This window comes from Phragmites australis, chromosome 16 (assembly GCF_958298935.1).
Source record: "Phragmites australis chromosome 16, lpPhrAust1.1, whole genome shotgun sequence".
Lineage (NCBI taxonomy): Eukaryota > Viridiplantae > Streptophyta > Magnoliopsida > Poales > Poaceae > Phragmites > Phragmites australis.
The window spans coordinates 29177613-29201096 of record NC_084936.1 but is presented as its reverse complement, the minus strand read 5'-3'; the positions used below and the strand labels follow the sequence as shown (position 1 = coordinate 29201096).

The following is a 23484-nucleotide window of genomic DNA, read 5'->3' as shown; positions in this document are numbered from 1 at the left end:
GCGAGAGGAGGAGGAGCGCGTGCTCGAGGTGCACTCGAGGAGGAGCGAGGCGAAGCAGAGTTGCGTGCTGGCCTCGGCAAGCGGGAGGAGTGCGACGGCATGGGGAGGGCGCAATGCAGACTCGAGGCAGGAGGCGGTGACCAAGAAGAGTCACGTCGGCGCTCGACCTCCTCCGCTAGCACGAGGAGCCCATCCACTGCCACCGACACACTTGCTCATGAACGCAGGAGCTAGAGAGAAGAGTGAGATAAGTCAGTTCGGGCTAGGGACATTTAGGATCATACGAAAATACGGGGTGTCAGAACGTGTTCTGAGCATACAAAATGGTATTGGTGTAGTAGAACTAGATTGTAATGGCATAGCTACAGATAGCTAATTTATAATGGTATTTTTTTATTCCTACAAATTTATAATGGCACCGATCTAATTAACAAAAAAAAAAGAATCACAGCCAAAAGCATAAACAATGTAAGATTCTTCACAAGAGGGAGAACAACTAAATTGACAACAGGGAGAACAACTAAGATTCTTCTGAATTGGGTAATTTTCTGTACACTTTTTCTTATATATATACATCAAAATTGTTTGAATGATCAGCAAATCCTCTAAAAGGTGGACGCCAATCACAGGGATCAGAGTTGGTTGGTGCCTGATCTGCCCTCTAAAAGCTAAGAGTATTCAGAAGAGAAACTCTGATCTGGATCATTCTCCTGAACAAAGTTTCAACTCCGTTCTGAAGATCCACAATGTTCAACTCCAACGCCTGCAATTGCTCATCCTCGCACACAACTCTTTTCTTCTGGAATGCCTTGGATACAAGCGACCACTTGCCAGAACTCGGCATCGCAATCTGCTTCGACAGGAGATCCAATGTCGATTCGAGCATCGACACAGCGATCTCTCTTGCTTCAACCGAGAGCTTGACCACCCTGCAGCATTCCTTGTCAGAAGCAGCCTTGATGCTGCTGATCCTCTTGAACGGCTTGTGCGCCTTCTTGGCTGAGCGGATGTAAGACTGAACCTTGGCCTGAACAGCCACATCGTCTCCTCTCTTGCGAACCAGCTGCATCTCCTGGACGCTGTCATTGAGCTCCGTGAAGCTCTCCTGCATGGCGTTGCAGAGGTCAAGAAGGACGAGAGAGCGCTCGAGCTCCTCCTCTACTGCCTTCCTCTGCTGACGCAGGCTGCTGGGTAAGCATGTGAGCTCATCGATGCGGCTGTAGATGCTCCCGAGCTTGGCCAGACCATCAACCATGGTTTGAATGGTCGCGGAAGGTGAGGATACGACCGCCTTCAGGCTCTGCAGCTGTTCCTCGACGTTGGCTTCGTTGGAGCGAGGGCTGGAAGGCACACTCGCGGACCTCAGATGGCAGGCCATGCGTGGAATGGAATGGAATGGAAGCTGTGAAGCTTCTTTTCTCTTGAAATGAAAGAGAAGAGAAGACAAAAGAAGGCAAGCTGCTGCAATGGTGTGTGTCTTCCGGGCTTTGGGTTCCCCTCTTTAAATAGTGAAAGAAGTTGAAGAAACTGCACAGCTGAACCAGCAGACAGCAAGAATCATTCTCATGTGTAATCAAGTGGTGAGGCATCGCTTGTTGAGCTTAAGATGCTGTCATGTCTGCATTATGAGCGGCAAACTCGCCTGCACGGGCGAAGGGGCGTCGAGATGAGCATCTGATACAGATCGTGCGATGGATTAATCAACCTGTAAGGGTAAGCTTGGTTCTTTTACTTGGTTTGAATTAGGTAAGATGGATAAAAAAAAATTGCTTTTGAGAGAGTCACATCAGGTATCCTCTTCGAATAAAATTTGTCTTGTCTAACTTTACCAAGCGATAATGCAGAATTGCACACACAAGTAAAGGGAGGAAGGGCTGACGGAGAGATGCCTAACCGACGCCGGCTTACGCTGGCTCCGGTGCCATGGGCAGTCGTTTCGCCGGGCCACGGTGAGCAGGCGGGGTCGGCGGTGGCGGATCCGTCGGCTGGCCGGGGGCGGCACTTTGCCCGACCCAGGTTCTGGGCTCTGGCAGGTGATATCAGCTCGGATGAGGAGGTTGACGACAACCCTGGCATCGGAGATCCTAGTAAAGCGAAGGAGGCTGTGGCGGTGGAGATTTGTGCCACTGAGGTATGTCGAGTCTCGGATTCTGCAGGTTCCAAGGTGGATCGCCGTAGTTGCCGTGCGGGCACTGTCGTTACGCGGCAGGCGGCCGGCAAGCCATGGCGCGGGCCATTGCCGGCTAGACGAACGTCGCCGCAAGTTACGCTGGCGGTCGCGATGGCCAAGGCGACGGTGTCGTCGAGGCGTTGTTCGCAGAGTCGGAAGATGCAGACTTCGCCGTCGTCTTCGTCGTTCCCGGCGATCGCTGAAGAGGGTCGGCGGCGCGTGGATTCAAAATTTGAATCTTCAGGCGTGATTACCGCAAGGGAGGTCGGCACAGTGGAAGGGGCAACGGTACGTGTTGGGCCGAGGGCTTTGGGCCAGTCCAAATCTGCGGTCCAGTTTGCTTTTCCTTCTGGTCTCGTCGGTCTTCTCTCGCGTGCAGGGAGGCCTAGGGTTCCTGTTGCGTCGTCTTCTCCACGCGCGTGCGGCTTCGGGAATCAGGGAGGCGGCAGAGGAATTGGCACGGCTGCTCGAGGCTTCGCTCGTGGCGCGGGACGGCACTGGCAGACGACTCCTGTCGCGTCTTCATCCGCTCCATCACGCACGCGAGGCACCGGGATGCAGGGAGTAGGCAGAGCTTTTGGCGTTGCTGGCCGGGGTCTTGCTCGTGGCAATGGACAGCACGGTAACGCGGCCGAGATGCATGGAGGAGGTGCAGCTTTCGGCGCTGGTGGCCGGGGCTCTGCTCGTGGCGCTGGACAGTTGATCCACGCGGCCAGGGGCGCGGGGCGCGGTCAAGGCGGGTTGCAAGCGCGCCGTCAGGATGATGAAGAGGAAGTTCAGCGCTTCGGAGGTGGATTCCAAGGGGCGAACCAAGGCTTTGATCCTGGCTACGGCGAGTTTGGCCATGGTCAGGGCTGGCCAAGGCGTGGCTTCCGCCCCCGCAGTGGCCGTTTCTCGGGCCGGCATGGTGGGATGGCGAGCCGGGGCCATGGCGGTGGCGGCAGGACGTCGTTCGCGGGAGCTGTGCCGAAACAGTCACGTGGTGCGATGGCGCCGGCGGCCACTAATGCTCGTGTGCCGGTCATTCCTGCCGGCGGACCTCAACAGCCCAAGGTTGCACCGTTGGAGGAAGCTGCTATGGATTTTGACGGGATTGATGCAGTTGCAGGAGATGGTGTGACCGCTAGCAGTAAGGCGGGTGGAAAGTCGAAGGTGTGCAGTCGCTGTGCTCAGAAGGGACACAATGTTGCTGAATGTGTGAATGAGGTGTACTGTTGCATTTGTGACGGGCATGATCATGTCAATCATCGTTGCCCGGTGCTCAAGATGCCTAAGCCTGTTGCTCATGCAGTGGGATACTCGGTAGCCGGTCTTGGTTTTTTTCATATCCCTCACGCCCCGCTGCCAAAGAAGAAAGACTCGAAAAGTGCTCTAGTGACTGTTGTGGGCGGCTCTCTCACTAGGGAGCAACTTGTGGTGCAGCTTCAGAGAATTGTGCCTATTAAATGGAGGTGGGAACCTGTACCACATGAGGAGTTTTCTTTTGTGGTTCAGTTTCCATCAAAGGCTGAGCTTCAGAGATCTATTGCTTATGGTGGGGCTGATGTGATGGAAAACGGGGTCACCACAGGGGTGCGGTTGAAATTTCAGGAGTGGCAGATCAAGGAGGAAGGGTACCTTCTTCCTAAGGTTTGGCTTCGGGTCACCGGCATTCATAAAAGGTTGAGAGAGTATCTAATTCTTTAGGCCGTTGGCACTATGTTTGGGTCAACGCAGATGGTGGATATGGTTACAACTCGGATGAGTGACTTTCGGCGGATTCTAGTTGCTGTGTTGGATCCCGCTTTACTCCCATCTAGTATGGATGTAGTCATCGGGGATCATTATTTTGAGCTTAAGATTGAGAAGGAGAAGGTGGGTTTCGATGATTTTGGCGATGAGGTGGAGCTGGACTTCGGAGAGTATGGTGATGATGGAGATGGGAAGAAGGAGGAGGAGAATAATGCGGATAGAGATGCTAAAAGGGCTAGGCCGGCTGATGCTTTGGAGGAGGATTGTGGTGATGAGGGGGATGGGACTGCCGATGGCGATGCGTCCTTGGGGGATGGCCTGGCTTTGGAAGATAAACTCAAATCTATGGCCCAAAATATTATAGATATGGCGGTGGATAAGGTCCTGATCGAGTGTGCAGACAGCGTGCTTGCTGAAAATGATTTACAGCTTGATGGTCAGGTGGAGGAGGTTTTTTCAGCGAATGATGATGTGCATAGTTCAGAGAGCCCTCCTGCAGGTATTCTTGGTGAAGGTTCAGGTGGTGCTGATTTTGATCGTGGCTATAGTGGTTGCAGTTCTGGTGGTCTAGCTACTTGCGCCGGCGCCACTCTTGCCAAGGCTGCTTGTGTCAGGGCTGCGAGCACAGCAGTTCTTGGTGCTGCAGGAGTGGGTGCGCCTGCGGCTGTGGTTGCTGCTGCAGCTGTGGAGGAGGTGCGCAACACTCCAAAGCGTTCGAGTCCTCGGCTGGCTAAGCACAATGACGATGACTCTATTCAGAAGGCAAAGAAGAGGGCGGCATGGAAGAATTTGGACTTCAGTGGAGGTAACACCACGGACCTTTCTTTCATTCCTTTCTCTGTTAATGAAATTTCTTCGCATGTTTCTTCTCTTGGAGTTAGTATGGGTAACAATCCTAATCTAGTTGTTGACTCGGTTAATTCTTTAAAAGATATTGAATTGTCAAGATTAAGAGCCGAGCCGTCTAGGACGGACGTCTTTTCTAATAATAATCTTTTAAGTGACGAAGAAGATAATGAGTTAGAAAATATTACTCTTGGCCACTTATGTGGTGATTTGATGGATGAGGTTATGGATGATGACAGTGAGCACCTAAGCTGTGAATTTAGAACTGTCTTCAAGAGAAATAAGGCTCTCTCTTTGACTAGATCCAAGAGAAAGCCAAAAGTTCGGGTGATTAAAAAGCATAAAAAAGTTTCACAATGAAAGGAATCTTCTGGAATAGCAGAGGTCTTAGTGACTTGGCTAAAAATAGGTTCCTTTCTGATTTGTCAAAAGAGCAGAAGCTAGACTTCATCGCTCTTCTTGAAACAGGGAAGAAAGATTTTTCGAAGACTGTCCTTAATAATATCTGTGGAGGACAAGAATTTATTTGGCACTGGACTGGACCTCATGGTCGGTCCGGGGGTATCCTACTTGGGATTAATTTGGAAGTCTTCGATATTGGTAGTATAGATGAGGGAGATTATTATGTCAAATTTCGACTTAGAAATAAATCGGATGGTTTTCATTGGGTTCTAATCGCAGTGTATGGGGCTGCTCAAGTAGATCACAAAGAATCCTTCCTTGCGGTGTTGGTTCAAACTTGTGCAAAGGAAACTGGCCCGGTTCTTGTGGGGGGTGATTTTAATATAATTAGAAACCCACAGGAAAAGAACAATGACCGCTATGAGGATCGGTGGCCCTTCCTTTTTAATGCTATCATTGATAGTTTGGATCTGAGGGAACTTGATCTCTCAAACAGAAAATATACCTGGGCCAATAACAGAGAAACACCAACTTATGAAAGGCTTGACCGGATCTTAGTAAGTACGGAATGGGAATCTAAATTTCCTCTTGCGACGGTGCAAGCGTTAACAAGGGAAATATCAGATCATACTCCGTTGCTTTTAGATACTGGTAATGGCACTCATGGAAATAAGCAACGAGGGTTCAAATTTGAACTAGGTTGGTTATTAAGGGATGATTTTCATGAGTTGGTTGTTGATGTATGGAAAAAGGAACTAAGAGGTAACACTCCGTTAGAGAAATGGCATCATAAAATTCAACGGCTTCGCCAATTCCTAAGGGGTTGGGCCAAGAATGTTAGTGGCAAGTATAAAAAAGAAAAATCGGAGCTGATTAGAAAATCTGACGAATTAGATAAAAAAGCTAAGTTGCAGACTCTTAGTAGTCGGGAAATAGATCTTAAAAACTTTTATAAAGAGAGACTAGTTCTCCTGCTAAGGGAAGAGGAGATCAAATGGTATCAACGAGCCAAGACAACTAGGTTGTTATCTGGCGATTGCAATACCAAGTATTTTTATTTAGTGGCCAATGGAAAACATAGGAAGACTAGAATTTTCCGGTTGGAGCAAGATGAAGGAACAATCACGGGTGACGTAAATCTTAAGAAATTCATCACCAATTACTATAAAGGTCTCTTTGGGGATCCGGATAGTAACAACTTTTCTATGATAGAGTCCTTCACAGACGACATCGCACAGGTTTCACAGTTCGAAAATGACGTCTTAACGGCGGAATTTTCAGAAAAGGAGGTTAGAGCGGCCATTTTTCAAATGGAGCATAATAAGGCTCCAGGGCCCGATGGGTTTCCGGCCGAGTTTTACCAAGTTTTTTGGGAGTTAATAAAACACGATCTCATGCCTCTCTTTAATGAATTTCACAAGGGTAGCCTCCCCCTTTTTAGTCTTAATTTTGGTATAATTACATTATTACCAAAACAAAAGGAAGCTACACGAATCCAACAATTCCGACCCATTTGTTTGTTAAATGTCAGCTTCAAGATTTTCACAAAGGTATTGACTAACCGTATTACCCTAGTGGCTCAAAAGGTGATTCAACCATCTCAATCGGCTTTTATGAAAGGAAGGAATATTCTGGAAGGGGTGGTCATTCTGCATGAAACCGTGCATGAAATGCATAGGAAAAAGTTAGATGGGGTAATCTTAAAGCTAGACTTTGAGAAAGCCTACGACAAGGTAAAATGGTCTTTTTTACAACAGACTCTGAGAATGAAAGGTTTCTCACAGAGATGGTGCAAATGGATTGATCAAATTGTGAGGGGAGGCAGTGTTTGTGTTAAAGTCAATGATGATGTCGGGAATTTTTTTCAAACTAAGAAAGGATTAAGGCAGGGTGATCCTTTGTCTCCTATCTTATTTAATCTAGTTGCAGATATGCTAACAACCTTGATTTTCCGAGCTAAGTCTAATGGAAATTTCAAGGGAGTAGTCCCTCATCTGGTTGAGGATGGTCTGTCTATCCTCCAGTATGCGGATGACACTATCCTGTTTTTAGATCATGACACGATCAAGGCCAAAGATCTTAAGATAGTGCTTAGCACCTTTGAGCAATTATCGGGGCTGAAAATTAATTTTCACAAAAGTGAGCTGTTCTGCTTTGGTGCAGCCAAAGATTGTGAACAAGAGTATACACAATTGTTTGGTTGTAAGGTAGGTGGCCTTCCTTTTAGGTATCTAGGTATACCTATGAGTCATAAGAAATTATCCAACAAAGACTGGGCCCACATTGAAGATAAGTTCCAGAAAAAACTAAGTAGTTGGAAAGGAAAGTTACTTTCGGTTGGAGGGAGATTGGTCCTGATTAATTCAGTGCTAACTAGTTTAGCCATGTTCATGCTATCTTTTTTTGAGGTCCCTAGAGGAATCCTTCAGAAACTAGATTACTATAGATCACGTTTTTTCTGGCAATGTGATGATCACAAAAAGAAATATCGTCTCGCTAGATGGAGTGTTCTTTGTAAACCCAAGGATTTTGGTGGTCTAGGAATTCAAAACCTAGACCTTCAAAATAAATGCCTATTGAGTAAATGGTTGTTTAGGCTCATAAATGAAGATGGAGTTTGGCAAAGGCTTCTAAGAAAGAAATATTTGCCTAACAAAACTCTAACACAAGTGCAGCATCGACCAGGGGACTCCCATTTTTGGTCCGGCCTTTTGAAAGTTAAAGATGATTTTTTGGCCGGTGGGTGTTTTAAAGTGCAAAGTGGGGAACAAGTCAGGTTTTGGAAGGATATTTGGTTAGGAGACAAACCTCTTAGGGAGGCATATCCTAATCTTTTTAGAATTGTAAGAAAAAAAGATGATACGGTGGCAAATGTCCTACGGACTGTACCACTTAATGTATCTTTTAGGAGAGGTTTGGTAAATGCTAATCTGCACTCTTGGTATGACTTGGTGTCCAAAGTTGTCCCGGTCTGTCTCACACCGGGTACAGACTTGTTTCGATGGAATCTAACAAAGAATGGCTTTTTCACAGTCCGGTCTATGTACAGGTCTATGATTAAGCAAGGAGTTCTACGGGATAAAACCCCACTTTGGAATTTAAAGGTACCGCTGAAAATCAAGGTTTTCCTGTGGTACTTAATAAAGGGAGTTACTCTTACTAAAGATAATTTAGCAAAAAGAAAGTGGCAAGGAGATATCAAATGTTGTTTTTGTAGTGCCGATGAGACTATTCAACATTTGTTTTTTGATTGCCATTTTGCGAGATTTGTTTGGAATGCGGTGCACACTACTTTTGGAATTCAACCACCCACTAGTTTCTCTAATATGTTTGGTTCTTGGCTGTATGGTGTTGGTCCTAAGCTTCGAAACTAGATTTTGTTGGGGGCTGCTGCACTATGTTGGGCTTTATGGTTGAATAGGAATGAAGTGGTTTTTAACAAGGTTAAGTCTAATACATATCTACAGGTAATCTTCAGGGCGACTTATTGGATCCGACAGTGGTCCCTGCTGCATAAGATGGAGGAGTGCCCTTTGTTCAAGCGTGGCTGCAGAGACTTGGAGACAATGTTGATGGCGGTCTTTGCAAAGTTTGGTTGGTGCTTCCGGAATCGAATTGAAGCGTAGCTATTAGTTCCTTTCCAGTCGTTTGGTCGCTCACCTTTGATGGGCTTAAACTTTGTTGCTTTTTTATTCCCCGCTTTGTTGTAAGCACTTGAGTCTTATGGCTTGTTTTGTGGTTGACGCTCAGCTGTGTACCATCCCCGGATGGTAGAGGCTGAAACTTTGTTCCATTATCTAAAAAAAACTTTACCAAGCAAAACTAGTTAGGAAGAATGGGCAAAGAAGCCAAATATACCCGGTGAAGGGGCGAACAGCCAGCTGACCTCGCTCACCTCCAGTCCTCGCCACGGGTCCATTAACGAGAATAACCACCCGCACACAGCTACCCCGGCAGCCTAACGGCCACGGCAGCGGCGCCTAGCTCCGATGCTGCCATGCCACGCTCGCGCCTGTACAATATTACTTGACCTCCTACTCTCGTGCCTTCACGTGGCCGCCGCCGCGCGGGCTGCACCGGTGAGCGTGCACCGGCCAGACAGCTGTGCGACGTGGCGCTCGTTTAAGCAGCGGCTGGACGCGCGGCAAGGCAGCGGCGTCGTGAGGCTTGGCGAGCTGAAGCGGTACTTGGCGAGGTTAGGGTACATGCCCAAGTTGGAGCATGACCCGACGGACACGTTCTACGCGCACTTGGAGGTCACCGTGAGACGGTACCAGTCCATGCTGAGCCTACCGGTCACGGGCCAACTTGACTCCCCCACGCTCGACCGGATCATGGCCCCGCGCTGCGGCGTCAGGGACGACGGGCACGGCGTGTCTGTGTCCCTCTTGGCCTCGATGGCGAGCGGGGGCGGCGGCGGCGCGGTCAGCCGGTTCATGTTCTTCAAGGGCAAGTCGCGGTGGTCGCAGCCAGACCCGCTCGTGTTGTACGCCGTCTCTCCGATGGCCACCGTCGACTACTGTGACTGTAACACCCCGGGGACCAAAACAAGCCCGGAGGGTCACTTAGGCCAACCAAAAAAAATCTGCCGAAAGCTAAGGGAAAAATTTTAGCAGCACCTCCCCTAAAAGTGGAGGTATAACAGGCAACAACACCAGACAGAACAGATATAGAATATCACACTAGCAAAATAAAGATCCTGGCAACGAGGTACAAGCCTCGACCAAACAACTGAACCACCATCAAACTCATTATATACATTACAGAGCAAAAGACAATATCTAACAGGGCATCAAGAGAGAAGGTAAACGTGCAGGCGACGTGTAGCTACCCATCCCGCAAGCGATTGACACCTCAAAAGGGACCTGGAAAGAAAGCACGGGTGAGATTCGAAAATCTCAGCAAGTGAAAGGTACTTTGCAAAAGCTATTAGCCACAGATGAATGTGCTAACAATTCTAAATAGAAACTAGTAATGAAACAGACCGCCAACACTAGGAGAAACAATTATGACTAAGCAAGTCCAACGATAACGTTAATCATTTAACATTCGGTTGGTATAAGCCTTCAGAGCTGCATATATATCTATATACAAGCTAATTAAAGGAAATAAGATTTGATGCAAATAACCCATTGAATTTCATAAGAAGACATAACCATGCACATGACATGCTCTCCTCACCCTTACCCCTCCTCGGGTAACGTAAGGGTGTGCACCGTACCCCTTCTCGGGTAACATACGGTACTGTACCGGTACAGTCGCGGTCAGAAGACGGCGACAAACTTCCAATGCATGAGATGAATATGTATGACGTGCTTCAAGCATACTATCATAACTCCCGGAATATGCTTGAGACTTCGAAATAAAACATTGCATTAAACAATAATGAACAACTGCATAATGGCATATCGTGCTTACTGCACTTCATAAATCCATCATCGAGTAAACTTCTGAAAACATAAACAACATAGTAACCATCTCATAATCAGTTATTCAGATTAGATGAATGCATTGTAATTAAGGAATGTGGGCAATCCAATAAGAGGTTAAAGCGTAGCCATTCACTACAATCACTTGCCTTTACCAACGATGAAGCCGGGCACTAGTCGTGACGTGAGGTCGCACCACCTGAACAAACACACCATTAATACAAAGATGCCACAACGACGAAAAAGAAGAGGACGCACGCTAATACGCCAAAAGCACCTAAACCAATTACCGAAAAGGAATAATGTCAACGCCATCGGTACGCCTATATTTCGGAAAACTATACAGGAAACTGTATCACATGAAATGATATACTATTTCCAATTCAGAGTCGAACCAAAGCTCTCACTAATTAGACTTTGCTCCGATGAACGAAAAGAATACTTCGACTCGGATATCGTATCTTCGAATCAATAACAATTATCGAAACGAAACAGACTATTGATCACATGAAATAATACGACAGGAATTGATTGATTTGATTTAATCCAACCACAAACGTCCAGAAATTACCGAGAAATCACCTGCGAAGGATTGACGACGAATCCGACGAAAAACCGAAAATTTCCAATTTTTTTCCTTTTTTTTTTTCTTCTTCTCTTTTTTTTTCTTCTTTCTTTTCTCCTTTTTCCCTTCTCTTTCCTGGCTTCTCTCCCGCGCTGCTCTGCTTGCTTTCTCTCTCTCAGCTGCTAGCACAGAGGCACGGCGGCCGGCTTGCTTGCCTGCACGGCAGCACGACGGCGCATGGCCACGGCAGCGGCAGCGGCGGCCCGGCGCACGGCTCCGAGAGCGGCAGCAGCGCGATGCGCAGGCGCAGAGCACGGCGACAGCAGGGGCCGGAGCGACGGCGCACGGCAGCGGCGCGCGCACGCAGCAGCGGTGGCGGCGCGCAGGCCGGCGACGGCAGGCTGGGCTAGCCCGGCGGACAGCGAGCAGCACACACAGCGCACAACGGAGAGAGAGAGAGAGAGAAAAAAAAACGCGAGCACAAGAAGTGTCTGGATGGATCGAGCGATCCATCCGATACTTATCTTCCCGTTTTTTTTATATTTATTTTCTTTTTTAAACAACGAACAGTCTAAATTGATTGAGCTCGCTACGGGTCTCACAGTGCCCGGAACGAACATATGAATAGAAAAATGGGTTCGTCTCGACAAGATGAACGCAACCACGGTCTCCGATCGTCCATACGAGCAACGGATCAAAAAGTCAAATTTTGTCAACTCTCTCTTCTTCTTTTTTCTCAAAATAAATTGGTATTACAGTGACTTTGGTTCTCTCCGCATCAACCGCCTCCACGATCCCCGCCTCCCGCCCTCGCCACAACCGCCAGCCGCGTGCAGCCACAAGACCTCCAGTAGACAGCCACGTTCCCGGCGTTTCAGAGCACCAAACATCGAGCCCTTTTAGAAGAATGTGCTCCTAGTCGCCCTCCACGATGTCCCAAAGTATATCGGCCAAAGCTGTCGGGATCAAGGTCGTCATGCCCGTTGTCCGGTGTCTGATCGTGTTCTACGCGCACACCGGGTTTGCATTCGCATTCCCCGTCAATACATAAGCCATATGGATGTGCCAACTACGTCACGGCATGTCCTATGGATTCTTATACGTTAACCTAGGATCCTTCACCAGTTGTGCAGCGACACAACCGAAACGTGGTTGCCAACCGTAGCATGCCGCAGCCGTCACCCATCTCATTTCTACTTATCGATCTCCTTCTCAGGAGGAGGTATGTCCAAACTTGTGCAATATCATCATGTTCCTAAGAAATATGAACATTTCTATTTAGACGATTTCTCAAAGTTCACAGTCAGTCCCCGAAAACACTTGCATCTTCATCGCTATATCTAGACACGGCCATGATCGAAGCTAAGAGCGTTCATTGTTATTCCGCTACTTTAGAATACCCCTACCAATACCAACCATATCATTAAGTTAGCCTCCCCATGTTATATGACGACCTCCCCTGCTCTACTATCTCTTTCTCTCTTGGTGAGAATCACAGAAAACCCTTTTTCTCTCTTTTTCCTTTTGTCTTTTTCTACTTTAGAATTCTTACAAGCTAGCCCTTTAGTTTAGGTTTAATTCTATTTCCACCACATTCCATCCAAATCCAAATTCATCTTCAATACTGTCGGTGTATCAGGAACCGGGGATCCCTGAGTCCCGAAGCCAAGCCAGCCGTCCACCACGTGTCACCATCCTGCGAGGTCCCTCCTGCGGGATGAGAAAAATCTAAGTTCCGGGAGAAGGTGCTCGGGGCCACAGCCTCTGGTCCCCGAGCACCCCATTTTCCCCGATGACCCGCAGAGTCCAAGCGCCGGGAAGAAAGTGCTGGGGGGGGTGCCCGGTCGCCCTCGAGCACCCTAGTCCCCCGATGATCAGAAGAGCTAAGTTCCGGGAGAGAGCGCTCTGGGGGCTGCGTGCGGCAGCCCCCGAGCGCTCGGTTCCCCGAGGGTCAGTGCAAAGGTGCTCGGGAGAGAGTGCCCGGGGTCGCACGTGGCCGCCCCCGAGCACTTGGTTCCCCGAAGGTTCGAGCAAAAGCGCTCGGGAGAGAGTGCCCGGGGTTGCACGTGGCAGCCCCCAGGCACTTGGTTCCCCGAAGGGCCAGCGCAAAAGTGCTCGGGAGAGAGCGCTCGGGGTTGCACGTGGCAGCTCCCGAGCACTCGGTTCCCCGAAGGTTCGTGCGAGAGTGCCCGGGAGAGAGTGCTCGGGGAGGTGAACAGTACCCCCGAGCACTCGGTGCCCCGACGACCCAGAAGGGCTCCCGAGGGACCCGCCGACGAGGTGTTAAGCGGTCAGAGGTCCGAGGCCGCATTTAATGGGCATGCGCGGCCTGACATCCTGACATCCCCAACTGCTCCCACCGCAGTGTCAGTCCCTGCCATGCTTTGGCAGAAAGGCGTGGGGCCATTAATTGCACGGGTCCCGTCCCGTATCATCCGGTGTATTCGGGATAACGTTGCCAGGATCAAGGCGTTCCGCCTGCCACCCTGCCGCGGCAGAGGAACAAGACAGGGTGGGCGCGCCGGGTGCCTCTGTGGCTGCTCGGTGGGCCCTCTCAATGGCGCCCGGCGCCAGGGCGTCCACAGTGACGAGTGACCGGACGCGCGCCGCGTTTTTCCACCGCCCCTGTCATTTCGCCCAGAGGAAATGATGACGCCTTTCTCAGTCGTGGCGTCTGGGAACTTGTGCCCCTTCTTTCCCGTTCGGGGTATGTCGTGGCCAGCGAGTGCATAAAAGGATGGGCATACAGAAAGAGGAGGGGGAGAAAAATCAGACAACAGCGAAAAAAAATCGAACAACCATCGAAACATCGGAGGAGAGAACAAGCCCAAGCAATCGACCGTGCCACACTTAGACGAAGAACACTGCAAAGCAAGCCTGAGCAGAGCTAGAACAAGGAGCCTCAAGCTCTTAGTTAGACAATATATTCTTGTAACCATACATATTCCTTGAGGGATCCCCCTCAGGAAAAGTTATTGCATCCATACAGGAGTAGGGTATTACGCCTCCGTGCGGCCCGAACCTGTCTAAACTCCGGTGCATTTACTTCTCTTTGCACTAGGTCGATCGTCCCCCACCACCGGCCGTTGCATTTATTTCCGCTTCCATTTATTTCTCCGACGAACTTATTCATAATCATCCCCCCGGCCGAATCTCTAAAAAGGGGTCTCTCGGGATCCCTGCGACAGGAGTTCACCCTCCGACAAATACTTTCCAACAAATTTCATTCAAATTCAAACACCACTCCAGCTATTCATCTTATTCATCATATTTTGTCCTTGATCCCATTGACCTAGTTTACGAATATCACTAAGCAGCATCCAGGCAAGTGTCCTTAATCACATTAACCTCATTGTAGAAAAATGTGTCTTTTATTTCTATTGTATGCTTGTCAATATAAATCCCATGACTAGGGTTTACTATATTCTTCCATGATTATCCTTATCGTATGTGTTGCAGTTTGGGTGTCATGGGTAGAATTATTTAGTTATGCTGTCAAGTTAGGTGGTTTAAATATTAATCTGTTTAATGGTCTATGCAACATGAACTAATCTGGTAATCTTGTTAGCAACATGAAGCATAGGGATTCTGAGCAAGATGTGGTATGATGATGGTGTGGGCATGCACAAATGCGGGTATGCATTGTGGGTTGATGGTAATACCTACTTGGGATCCTAAGAATCGATTTGTAGAGCATATAACCTAGCACAATAATACAACCACGAGGCTTATATGGGTATGGCCTGACCAACTAATTAGATGTCTGTTTTATTCTGTATGCACCAGTTGGCTGTTAAGTAGCACAAGAAGTGGCCTTTGTAGTGGATGAAATCATTGTTAGCGGTAAAAACTTAGTGAGTGTATATAGATTAGGAGATGCTTTGTAATGACCTTGTAGTGAGATCACTACGTAAGAAACCAGCAAAGGAGACACCACATTAATAACGACTGCTCAACACGTGTCACTAATGTCCTATTAGTGACGGGTCTAATAAGAACATGTTATTAATGTGCCTTCTGATCGAGACTAGATATAGACTCGTCACTAATGAGTGGTCGTTAGTGATGGATCGTCACATGACCCGTCACTGATGATAATAGTGACAGGTCAAGTAGTGACTCGTCACTAATAACTAGGTCATCAGTGATGGATCATCCTATGTCAACCACTAAGGACTAGGTCATCAATGACGCGTCACTATGACTTTTTTTGTCAAAAAAATATGAAAATTATTCATCGGTCATTAGTGACGGATCAAGATTACAACCTATCACTAATGTTCAGTCAATAGTGACTTAGTGACGGGTCACAGTTATGATCCGTCACTAATGATCTATCATTAGTGATGCGATAAGAGTAACGCGTACATGGCCCATCACTATGTCGGTTATCACCCGTTATTAATGATTTTTTTTTTCACGTAGTAACCCTGCCTCTACACCTTGGAAGTGTACAACAACACGCGAATCATGACTCATAGGCAAAGTGTGCAATCTCTGCAGAGTGTAAAACTGATATATCAATCATGCTCACGATCAATAGCGGGTTTAGATTTCATGATTAGTGGGGGATCTTGAATAGTTATTTTTGGTAGTCGAGTGGTAGTGACTCGATGAGTTGATAGTTAGATATGAAGTATCTGGTGAGTTTGGTAGTCAGATTGTATCTGATGAGATGTATATTGTAAAGTCTTGATGTCACACATAGTAAATACGACTGATATACCTCCTTGAATTCTAAGTTAGAATGACTTAGCTGCAGTAAATCTGAGTCAAACATTTCTTATTTTAAGTCTTCATATCATGTTTTTCCACACTTGTTGAGTACTTACATATAATCACTCTTGTTATTTTCAATAATAAATGCTAATCAATTGCAGAAGACTACACGAAGATTAAGAAAGCTGAAGACTATAGTAAAGATGGAGCGTTCTATGTCGCATTGCTCCCAGTCAATTGTTTGTGGTGTGCTCTAAAGTTTTAGTTGGAGTTTTCTCGTGTTCTTTTGCTGTTGTTTAAAATTTTAGTATTTATTTTAATAAAATTATTTTCATATTATTACTGATAATATCATATATATATATATATATATATATAATACGGAGTATCTAATTTATACTTTTGAAACCAGTTGTGACAACTACCCGTGCGCGTCGTGTTCCGGCGCGCATTCAAGCGGTGGGCGCGGGTCATGCCAGTGGGCTTCGCCGAGAGACGACTACGACGCCGCCGACATCAGGGGTTCTACGTGGGCAGCCACGGCGACGGGATCCCGTTCGACGGGCCGCTCGGCCACGCCTTCTCTCCGAAGAACGGGCGGCTCCACCTCGAGGCTGCGGAGCGGCGGGCGGTGGACATGGACGCCGAGAGCCCGAGACGGTGCACTCGGCCATCGACTTGGAGTCCGTGGCCACGCACGAGACCGGGCACGTCCTCGCCCAAAGCTGTCATGTAGCCGAGCCTCAGCCCACGGGAAAAGAAGGCGGAGCTCACCGTGGACGACGTCGAACGCGTCCAATGGCTGTATGGGTCCAACCCAGGGTTCAGTCTCAGCTCGCTCTACGCGCAGGACGCCGCCTCCATGTCGCCGGGAAGGAGCAGTTGGCTCGCTGGCTCAGTTAGCGCTTGGTTTGTGCAGCCTTGGTCATACTTGTGACGCACTTGTAGATAGACAGGTGCCAATAGGCAAAATGTTAAGAACAGTATGAAAAAGAAAAGGGAAGAGAAAGATGGGTGTGTTTCTCTTCTAATAGGTTGCTTTTGCTCAGTGCTGGTGAAACTGTTGTAAAATGTCTGATGGAACTGTAAATAAAAATAAATTTTATCAGTCAGACGCATGGATGACATCTACACGAGGAGTATGCCAAAGGGTTCAAGAATCGAAATCCAATTCAACCCAATTCAGAGGATCCAAACGAGCCCTTAATGATTTATAGACAGACAACATGCAAATGATCCACCTGATCAGTTATCAGTATGCAAGCCAGCAGTTGTGACCGTGACTACAACCTGGAGGGGCCAATTAAGCTGATATAAACTTGGCAACCTCCTGTCGTCTGTTCGAAAAATCTCACTTCATCTTCGCTTCTGTAAATAGAACATGCTTGTTCACACGGGGGTCATACTTCCTAAATTCAAGTTTCTCGGTGATCCGCCGAGGATTCTTGCGCTTCACATAGAAAAATCCAGTACCAGCTGCTGAAACCAGCCTGATGAAGATGGATGCGCGCTTTGCCTTCCCCATCAGTGATTATGAATTTGCACCAAAATAATCTAAATAGAAGATATAAACATATGATCAGAATCCAGAAGTAAAATTCAAACTTCCACCATATTCAAGACAGGCAACACGAGGTGCAAAGCAGATAGTTGAGCACGCAAAGCTCATGCAAGAATTGAGTAATACAACTAAAAAAATCATGTGGACTGTTAAAAACCTACACAGCAAATCCTCAGAAGAAGGCTCAATTTCACATATTCAACTGTCCTAACATATTCGCAAACCTCTTGCTACCCTTCTCAAAATACAGATTACATGTTCAGGCATCTATGTATCTATTGTCCTATTTGTTAGCCTCCGTTGCAAATTACAAGTTAATTGATCAAATGGAATGCATCCTTCAAAAGGATGGAAGCCGACAGTTTATTTGGAGAAGTGCTACAATTGCTAACCCAGGCAAATAGAGAACCAGGAAGCAACCTTAAAAAAGATTCAAGCCAATATTGACCAAATGCACGCAAAAAAGGAAGACAGATCATCATAACAATTACTACATTTTCATGGAAGCAGGATAAATTCAACAAAACACATTATAATCACAGTCCCCCTATGGTTTCATTAGCTACCTCTATACATAAGACATATTCAAGACAAGGCCTTCATTAAGGTGAAAGCATATCAACCATCCCCCACCATTTTTGTTGCTCCCACTCAACTCCCTTCAAGTTTTTCCTTGCTACACAAAATTCATCTGACGCCCAGCTTCCTCATGTCTTTCTGAAGGGGGGAAACAGTGAGGGACTGGTGTAGAGAAGAATTGAGAAACATTGTCCTCATTGTTTGTCAAAGAATAAGGGCATAGCACGATACTGACAATATTTGATTAGATTTAGTGCTGAGAATATCGATTTAACTGACAAAAGAATTACTTGTGATGAACCAAAAATACTGCAGTCCACTAAGCTGTTCAGAGATTCTTTTCTGTTAAGAGATTTATTAGGCGGCAGACAACTAAAAGTACAGGCACCTAAAAATGCAACATGGCAGTAGTATCCACTGACTACAACCAAAAGGGCCAATTTGGCCGATTGCTCCATGAGCCCATTAGACGTAATCACGAAAAACATATCTAGGTGAACAACTGAAATATGAAGCCGGCTAACGAGTCACCATACATCTCCATATCCAAAGCCCTCAAAACAGAACAATAATACGTAACAATGGGCCCTCAAAACGCAACTAGTCCATTTTTTCCCATCATACAAGCTAAACTCTTCAATTATTGATCTTAAAAAAACTAAACTCTTAGTCTGTTCATGACGTGATGTGAGCTGATGTATCAAAGAATGAAGCATTGGGCAGAGTCATCCCTTCAATTGACACAACAACATGAGTTAATGTAGGTGAGCTTACTGACCATCCACACAGGGATTGCTGCCATGATGGCTGTCGTGTGTGGTTGGCTAATTAATCACCAAGGTCAAATGTAGACTAGAACATAATCATACCCTCTCAGGAGGCTGCATATTATTTGTAAGAAACCTAGAACAGCCACACGATTATCGCATCATGAGATTATCCCTTCACCCAGCTTCCTCATGTCTTTCTTAAGGGGGGCAACAGTGAGGGATTGGTGTAGAGAAGAATTGATAAACATCATCCTCGTTGTTTGTGAAAGAATAAGGGCATAGCACGATACTGACAATATTTGATTAGAGGGGCTGAGAATATCGATTTAACTGACAAAAGAATTACTTGTTATGAACTGGAGTCCACTAAGCTGTTCAGAGACTCTTTTCTGTTAAGAGATTTATTAGGCGGCGGACAACTAAAGTACAGGCGCCTAAAAATGCAATATGGCGGTATTGTCCGTGACTACAACCTGAAGGGCCAATTTGGCCGATTGCTCCATGAGCCCATTATACAAGACGTAATCACGAAAAACATATCTAGGTGAAAAACATATCTGTTCATGATGTGGTGTGAGCTGATGTATCAAAGAAGGAAGCACTAGGCAGTGTCATCCCTTCAATTGACACAACAACACGAGTTAATGTAGGTGAGCTTACTGACCATCCACACAGGGATTGCTGCCATGATGGCTGCGGTGTGTGGTTGGCTAATTAATCACCAAGGCCAAATACATACTAAAACATAACCATACCCACTTAGGAGGCTGCATATTATTTGTAAGAAACCTAGAACAGCCACACGATTATCGCATCATGAGATTATCCAACAGACATGGCTATCAAACTGAAGTTCAAGTTACCCTCCATTACAGATCACACAAATTAAAGAGCAAGAAATTTCAAGAATCAAGCGTAACTTAGCAAGAAGCACAAGCTCACAGCGATAGAAATAGTAGGAGGGCGGACGGGCAGGGGCAGATCCACCACTGAGGCGAGGTCCGGCGGCCGCCCGAGGTGTCCCGGCGGCGGAACGCGCTGGCGCCTGTCGGAGTTGGAGACGAGGTGAGCCGCAACGGAATCGAGCTGGAAGGTGAGCTCCGTTTTTAACAAGGAGAGGAGCGGGCGTGCTCGAGCGCCGCCGCCTCTTCTTGGGAAACCCTAACGACAGCCGAGTGATCTAAATGGGCTGGCTTGGGCTGTCACGCCTGTTGATGGGTTGGGCCTCAGAAAGCCCAAGTGGTCCAGAGGCCACCACCACACCACACGTGAGTTTTTTATTTCAAAAATCAAAAAATTACGAAAAATATGTCTGTTTGAAAAATTTTAAAAATAGGTTATTGTCACCCGTTAAAAGAATGGCTAGCACCTATCACCCATTCATCTAGCGGTAGGTTTAAAAAATAAACCTGTTTGCGTTCTAATATTCTCAAAATTCAAAACAATATCGAAATTGTCCCAATTTTTTTTTAAAAAAAAATTGGTGGTGTAGAGTTATGCTATTAAAAAAATTAAGATAAAAAAATAATAGGTAAAATGAGGAAAAAAATCATTTTGCACAGTTTTACAATAAAATTTGTTTTTTCCCCTCATTGTAAAAATAGTTGTTTGAGTTGAATTTTTTGGAGATCTAGATTATAGCATCCTCTATAACATACTTTTTAAAAAAAATCATAACTATTTTGATAGGTGTTTGAATTATGAGAGCATTGGAATGCTATATTTTTACAATTTTTTAAACGGATATCTAGTTTTGCAATTTTTGATTTTCAAAATATAAAAAACAAAAATATCAACCACACGTACGGCCTCACAAATGGGACTATGCCTAGGGATAAAAATGAATGAAAACGGTCGGAAAAACCCTCTAATCATTTTCACTTTCACATTTTCTCACCTGAATGGAAATGAAAACGGGAAAGCCGGAAACGAAAGCAAACGAGGCACTTTCGGTTGTTCGAAAACGATCTAATCCGAACGAAAATATGCCAATAATGGTTGAAAACCGATAATTTATATCGGGAATACAGAAAACACACTTGTAATACATAACCACCAGACACAAAAGAGCAGGTTTTACATCCCTCTTTAATCCTAGAAAGTTATAATGGCTTACACTTACCTGTGCCTCAGTAGTCAAGAGCATGTTAAGTTCATCAAGGTGTACCGTGTACAGCATCAAGAAAGACCCCTTCCTTAAAGGGAAAATAGCATGGTTAGATGGGCACTTTGCAAGTGTCTACTCATTGATATAAATGATAAATCATTTACCTGTTAGCATACATTTTGATTTGTGATCTGCAAACTTCAGCCCGTCAACAATCATCACAGACGCTGTGATGCAGCAGAACAACAGCACAAGTAGCAAAATATGTGACCACAGGAAAGAGAGACTAGATCAAACACTGTGTCCAATGTCCTGGCAGAAAACAAGAACAAAAGATTTTGATCATAGGAATATAGAACCTTGACTTTGCACAATATATCATACAAGCCCATAAGCATATATCATATATGGTTGATTATAACAGCTGTAGACATGTATAACATTAATGGCTAAACCAAAAGACAATGTCTCACACTCGCACTCAAATGAGTATCCATAATATTACATAAGTGTTTAAGTGTTCATCGGTCCATGACAATGACATATTACATTTATAGGACAACAAAACACAAGGAAAACAAATGCAAGACAAACATTATTCCTTCACGGCTTCACTATGGGCCTAAAGCTCATCCTCATCATGCATCACGTCTGGATTACTTGCTTCTTCTTCCTCCTACAATTTTGCAATGCATGAAAAGTAAATAATTTAGATAGCAATTTATGGTTGTACATGAAGAAACACTTGTATTGTTGTAGTAGCTTAATACATATTGCAAACTATTCTCTACAAGTAGCAAGCATATATGTATATAGCAAGCCATATAGCATTATTTGAGTTTCATAGTTGCAGCACATGCATACTTCATCCTAATGCATCAATACATTATAAATGGCATCTAGATCCTCGAGAGTACTTGTAAGAGATGGAACATTTTTGAAATCTGCAAAATCAAAGAAAGACCACGTATACATTAGTAAAGAAAATTAACCAATTCTTACACAATTGAAACTGACAAACTATTTAAATTATCACCTTTTCTTGATGCAGCTGTACAATCTTTGATGTAGATCAATGCTTGTACCATCTCAGGATCAAGACGACTGCGATATGGATCAATGATACGGCCACCAGCATTAAAAGCAGACTCTGAAGCAATGGTTGACACTTGTATGACCATCACATCACAAGCAATTTGTGAAAGAATAAGATAATCTTCTGTTTTATTCTTCCACCATCCTAAGACATCAAACTGCCTCTACTTCAAAAGTGGTTTGGCCATGTACTTCTCCAATTCATTTGAGCCATCTCCATCAGGGCCATCATCATCATATAAGAACATTTCAAGGTCTACATTTTATTTCCCCTGAACACATGTGCTGGTTCATTCACCTTACTCTTTGCCCTTGTAGATGCAGGTGTAGAATTAACATAAAATTGATACAATTTTCTTATAACACTAACAAACTCTTCAAACTAAACTTGGTACAAATGGCCATAGAACTTTCTCATATAGAATTCTATAAGCTTTTTCTTGTATCTAGGATTAAGAAAGCATGCCACGACAAGAGCAATATTGGACTTGCTCCAATATTTCTCAAACTTTGCACTCATAGCAATTGCCATTGTACTAATAGTGATATCTTCACTAACTTTCCATGTATCAAGCAATTCCTTTATGTCACAGAAACCTTTATAAAACAAGTTTACAATTAGATATGAAGTACAAGAGAGAAGTTCAGTAAGATCATAGAATATCATCAAGCACTCAAAAAGTGTTAAAGTCATGTCCCATTCATTAGAAGATGGAGAAATTTTCTCATACCTACAGCGATCCGATGACTTAAGCCTCACAAAAGCATTCTTGAAGTACAAGGCATCCCTAAGCATTAGATAGGTTGAATTCCACCTAGTTAAAACATCAAAGTGAGAGACCCTTTGTTGTATCCAACCCACACTCAATGGCACACTTCATGAGTTCCTCCCACTGCAATGGAATGTGTTGAAGATGATACTAACACACTGAGAGGTAGACGTTGACTAGTACTTTCACTTGCCTTCCTTTTGGATCCTGACAAGAAGCAACAATATAAAGATGTTCAAAGCCACTACTACTGCAAAATGGATTCAATTTCTAATATAGATCTCTAATTGCAGGCAAATATGAAAGAATGTAGAGCTGTAACAGAATTGTAGGCAAATATGTTCATTGCAGGGAGCATTACCATGATCAATAATGCATTTTTACATGGAACTACACACAGATGACTTAAACATGCAAATCAAGACTAATAATTATTTCATTAGGTTCACATGGCAGAACAAAGCATGGGTATCAATGTATCATCAGTCCATCAGTAACCCGATCCAAAAAAAGTTCATCATTAATCATAGAATTCCCGCAATCTCCGGTGGCCTGCGAGGAGCACACATGGGCGCATGGGTTCATCACTTCATCAGTAATAACAAGTTCTATGGATAAATGGGCGCGGATCCAGGGGCACGGATCCAGGATAAACACGATCGAATCCACCTGCAATGAGCCGAGGTGCACACAATCGAATCAAAGAGTCGAATATGTACTGAAGACGGTGGCGGCAACGG

At 45.5% G+C, this 23484-nt stretch overlaps 2 protein-coding genes, 1 long non-coding RNA gene and 1 pseudogene across 4 annotated transcripts; 1 reads left to right on the top strand and 3 right to left on the bottom strand.

Annotated features, from left to right (window-relative positions):
• Positions 1-550: 550 nt before the first annotated feature.
• Positions 551-1703, bottom strand: LOC133896201 (uncharacterized). The gene has a single exon (XM_062336756.1). It carries the CDS (start codon positions 1376-1378, stop codon positions 662-664), a length of 717 nt encoding a protein of 238 aa, XP_062192740.1. The 5' UTR covers positions 1379-1703; the 3' UTR covers positions 551-661.
• A 7435-nt stretch (positions 1704-9138) lies between these two features.
• On the top strand, positions 9139-16810 carry LOC133895226 (metalloendoproteinase 1-MMP-like; annotated as a pseudogene).
• On the bottom strand, positions 9811-10601 carry LOC133895629 (uncharacterized). Its single transcript, XR_009905628.1, has 2 exons — positions 10568-10601; positions 9811-10014 (listed from the first exon to the last, which is right to left on the bottom strand). It is a non-coding gene; the product is annotated as an uncharacterized LOC133895629 (long non-coding RNA).
• A 192-nt stretch (positions 16811-17002) lies between the features above and the next one.
• Positions 17003-19937, bottom strand: LOC133895628 (uncharacterized). 2 transcript variants are annotated; one of them, XM_062336086.1, is made up of 2 exons: positions 19693-19937; positions 17003-17416 (listed from the first exon to the last, which is right to left on the bottom strand). In XM_062336086.1, the coding sequence occupies exon 2, from the start codon at positions 17385-17387 to the stop codon at positions 17214-17216; it is 174 nt and encodes a 57-aa protein (XP_062192070.1). In that variant the 5' UTR covers positions 17388-17416; positions 19693-19937; the 3' UTR covers positions 17003-17213. The 2 variants fall into 2 exon arrangements, with proteins under 2 accessions (XP_062192070.1, XP_062192069.1); XM_062336085.1 differs by having other exon boundaries at positions 19715-19933.
• Between the last annotated feature and the right edge of the window lie 3547 nt (positions 19938-23484).

Coding starts and splice junctions, on each gene's coding strand:
- LOC133896201 (XM_062336756.1), bottom strand. CDS start 1,378: ATGGCCTGCCATCTGAGGTCCGCGAGTGTGCCTTCCAGCCCTCGCTCC.
- LOC133895628 (XM_062336086.1), bottom strand. CDS start 17,387: ATGGGGAAGGCAAAGCGCGCATCCATCTTCATCAGGCTGGTTTCAGCA.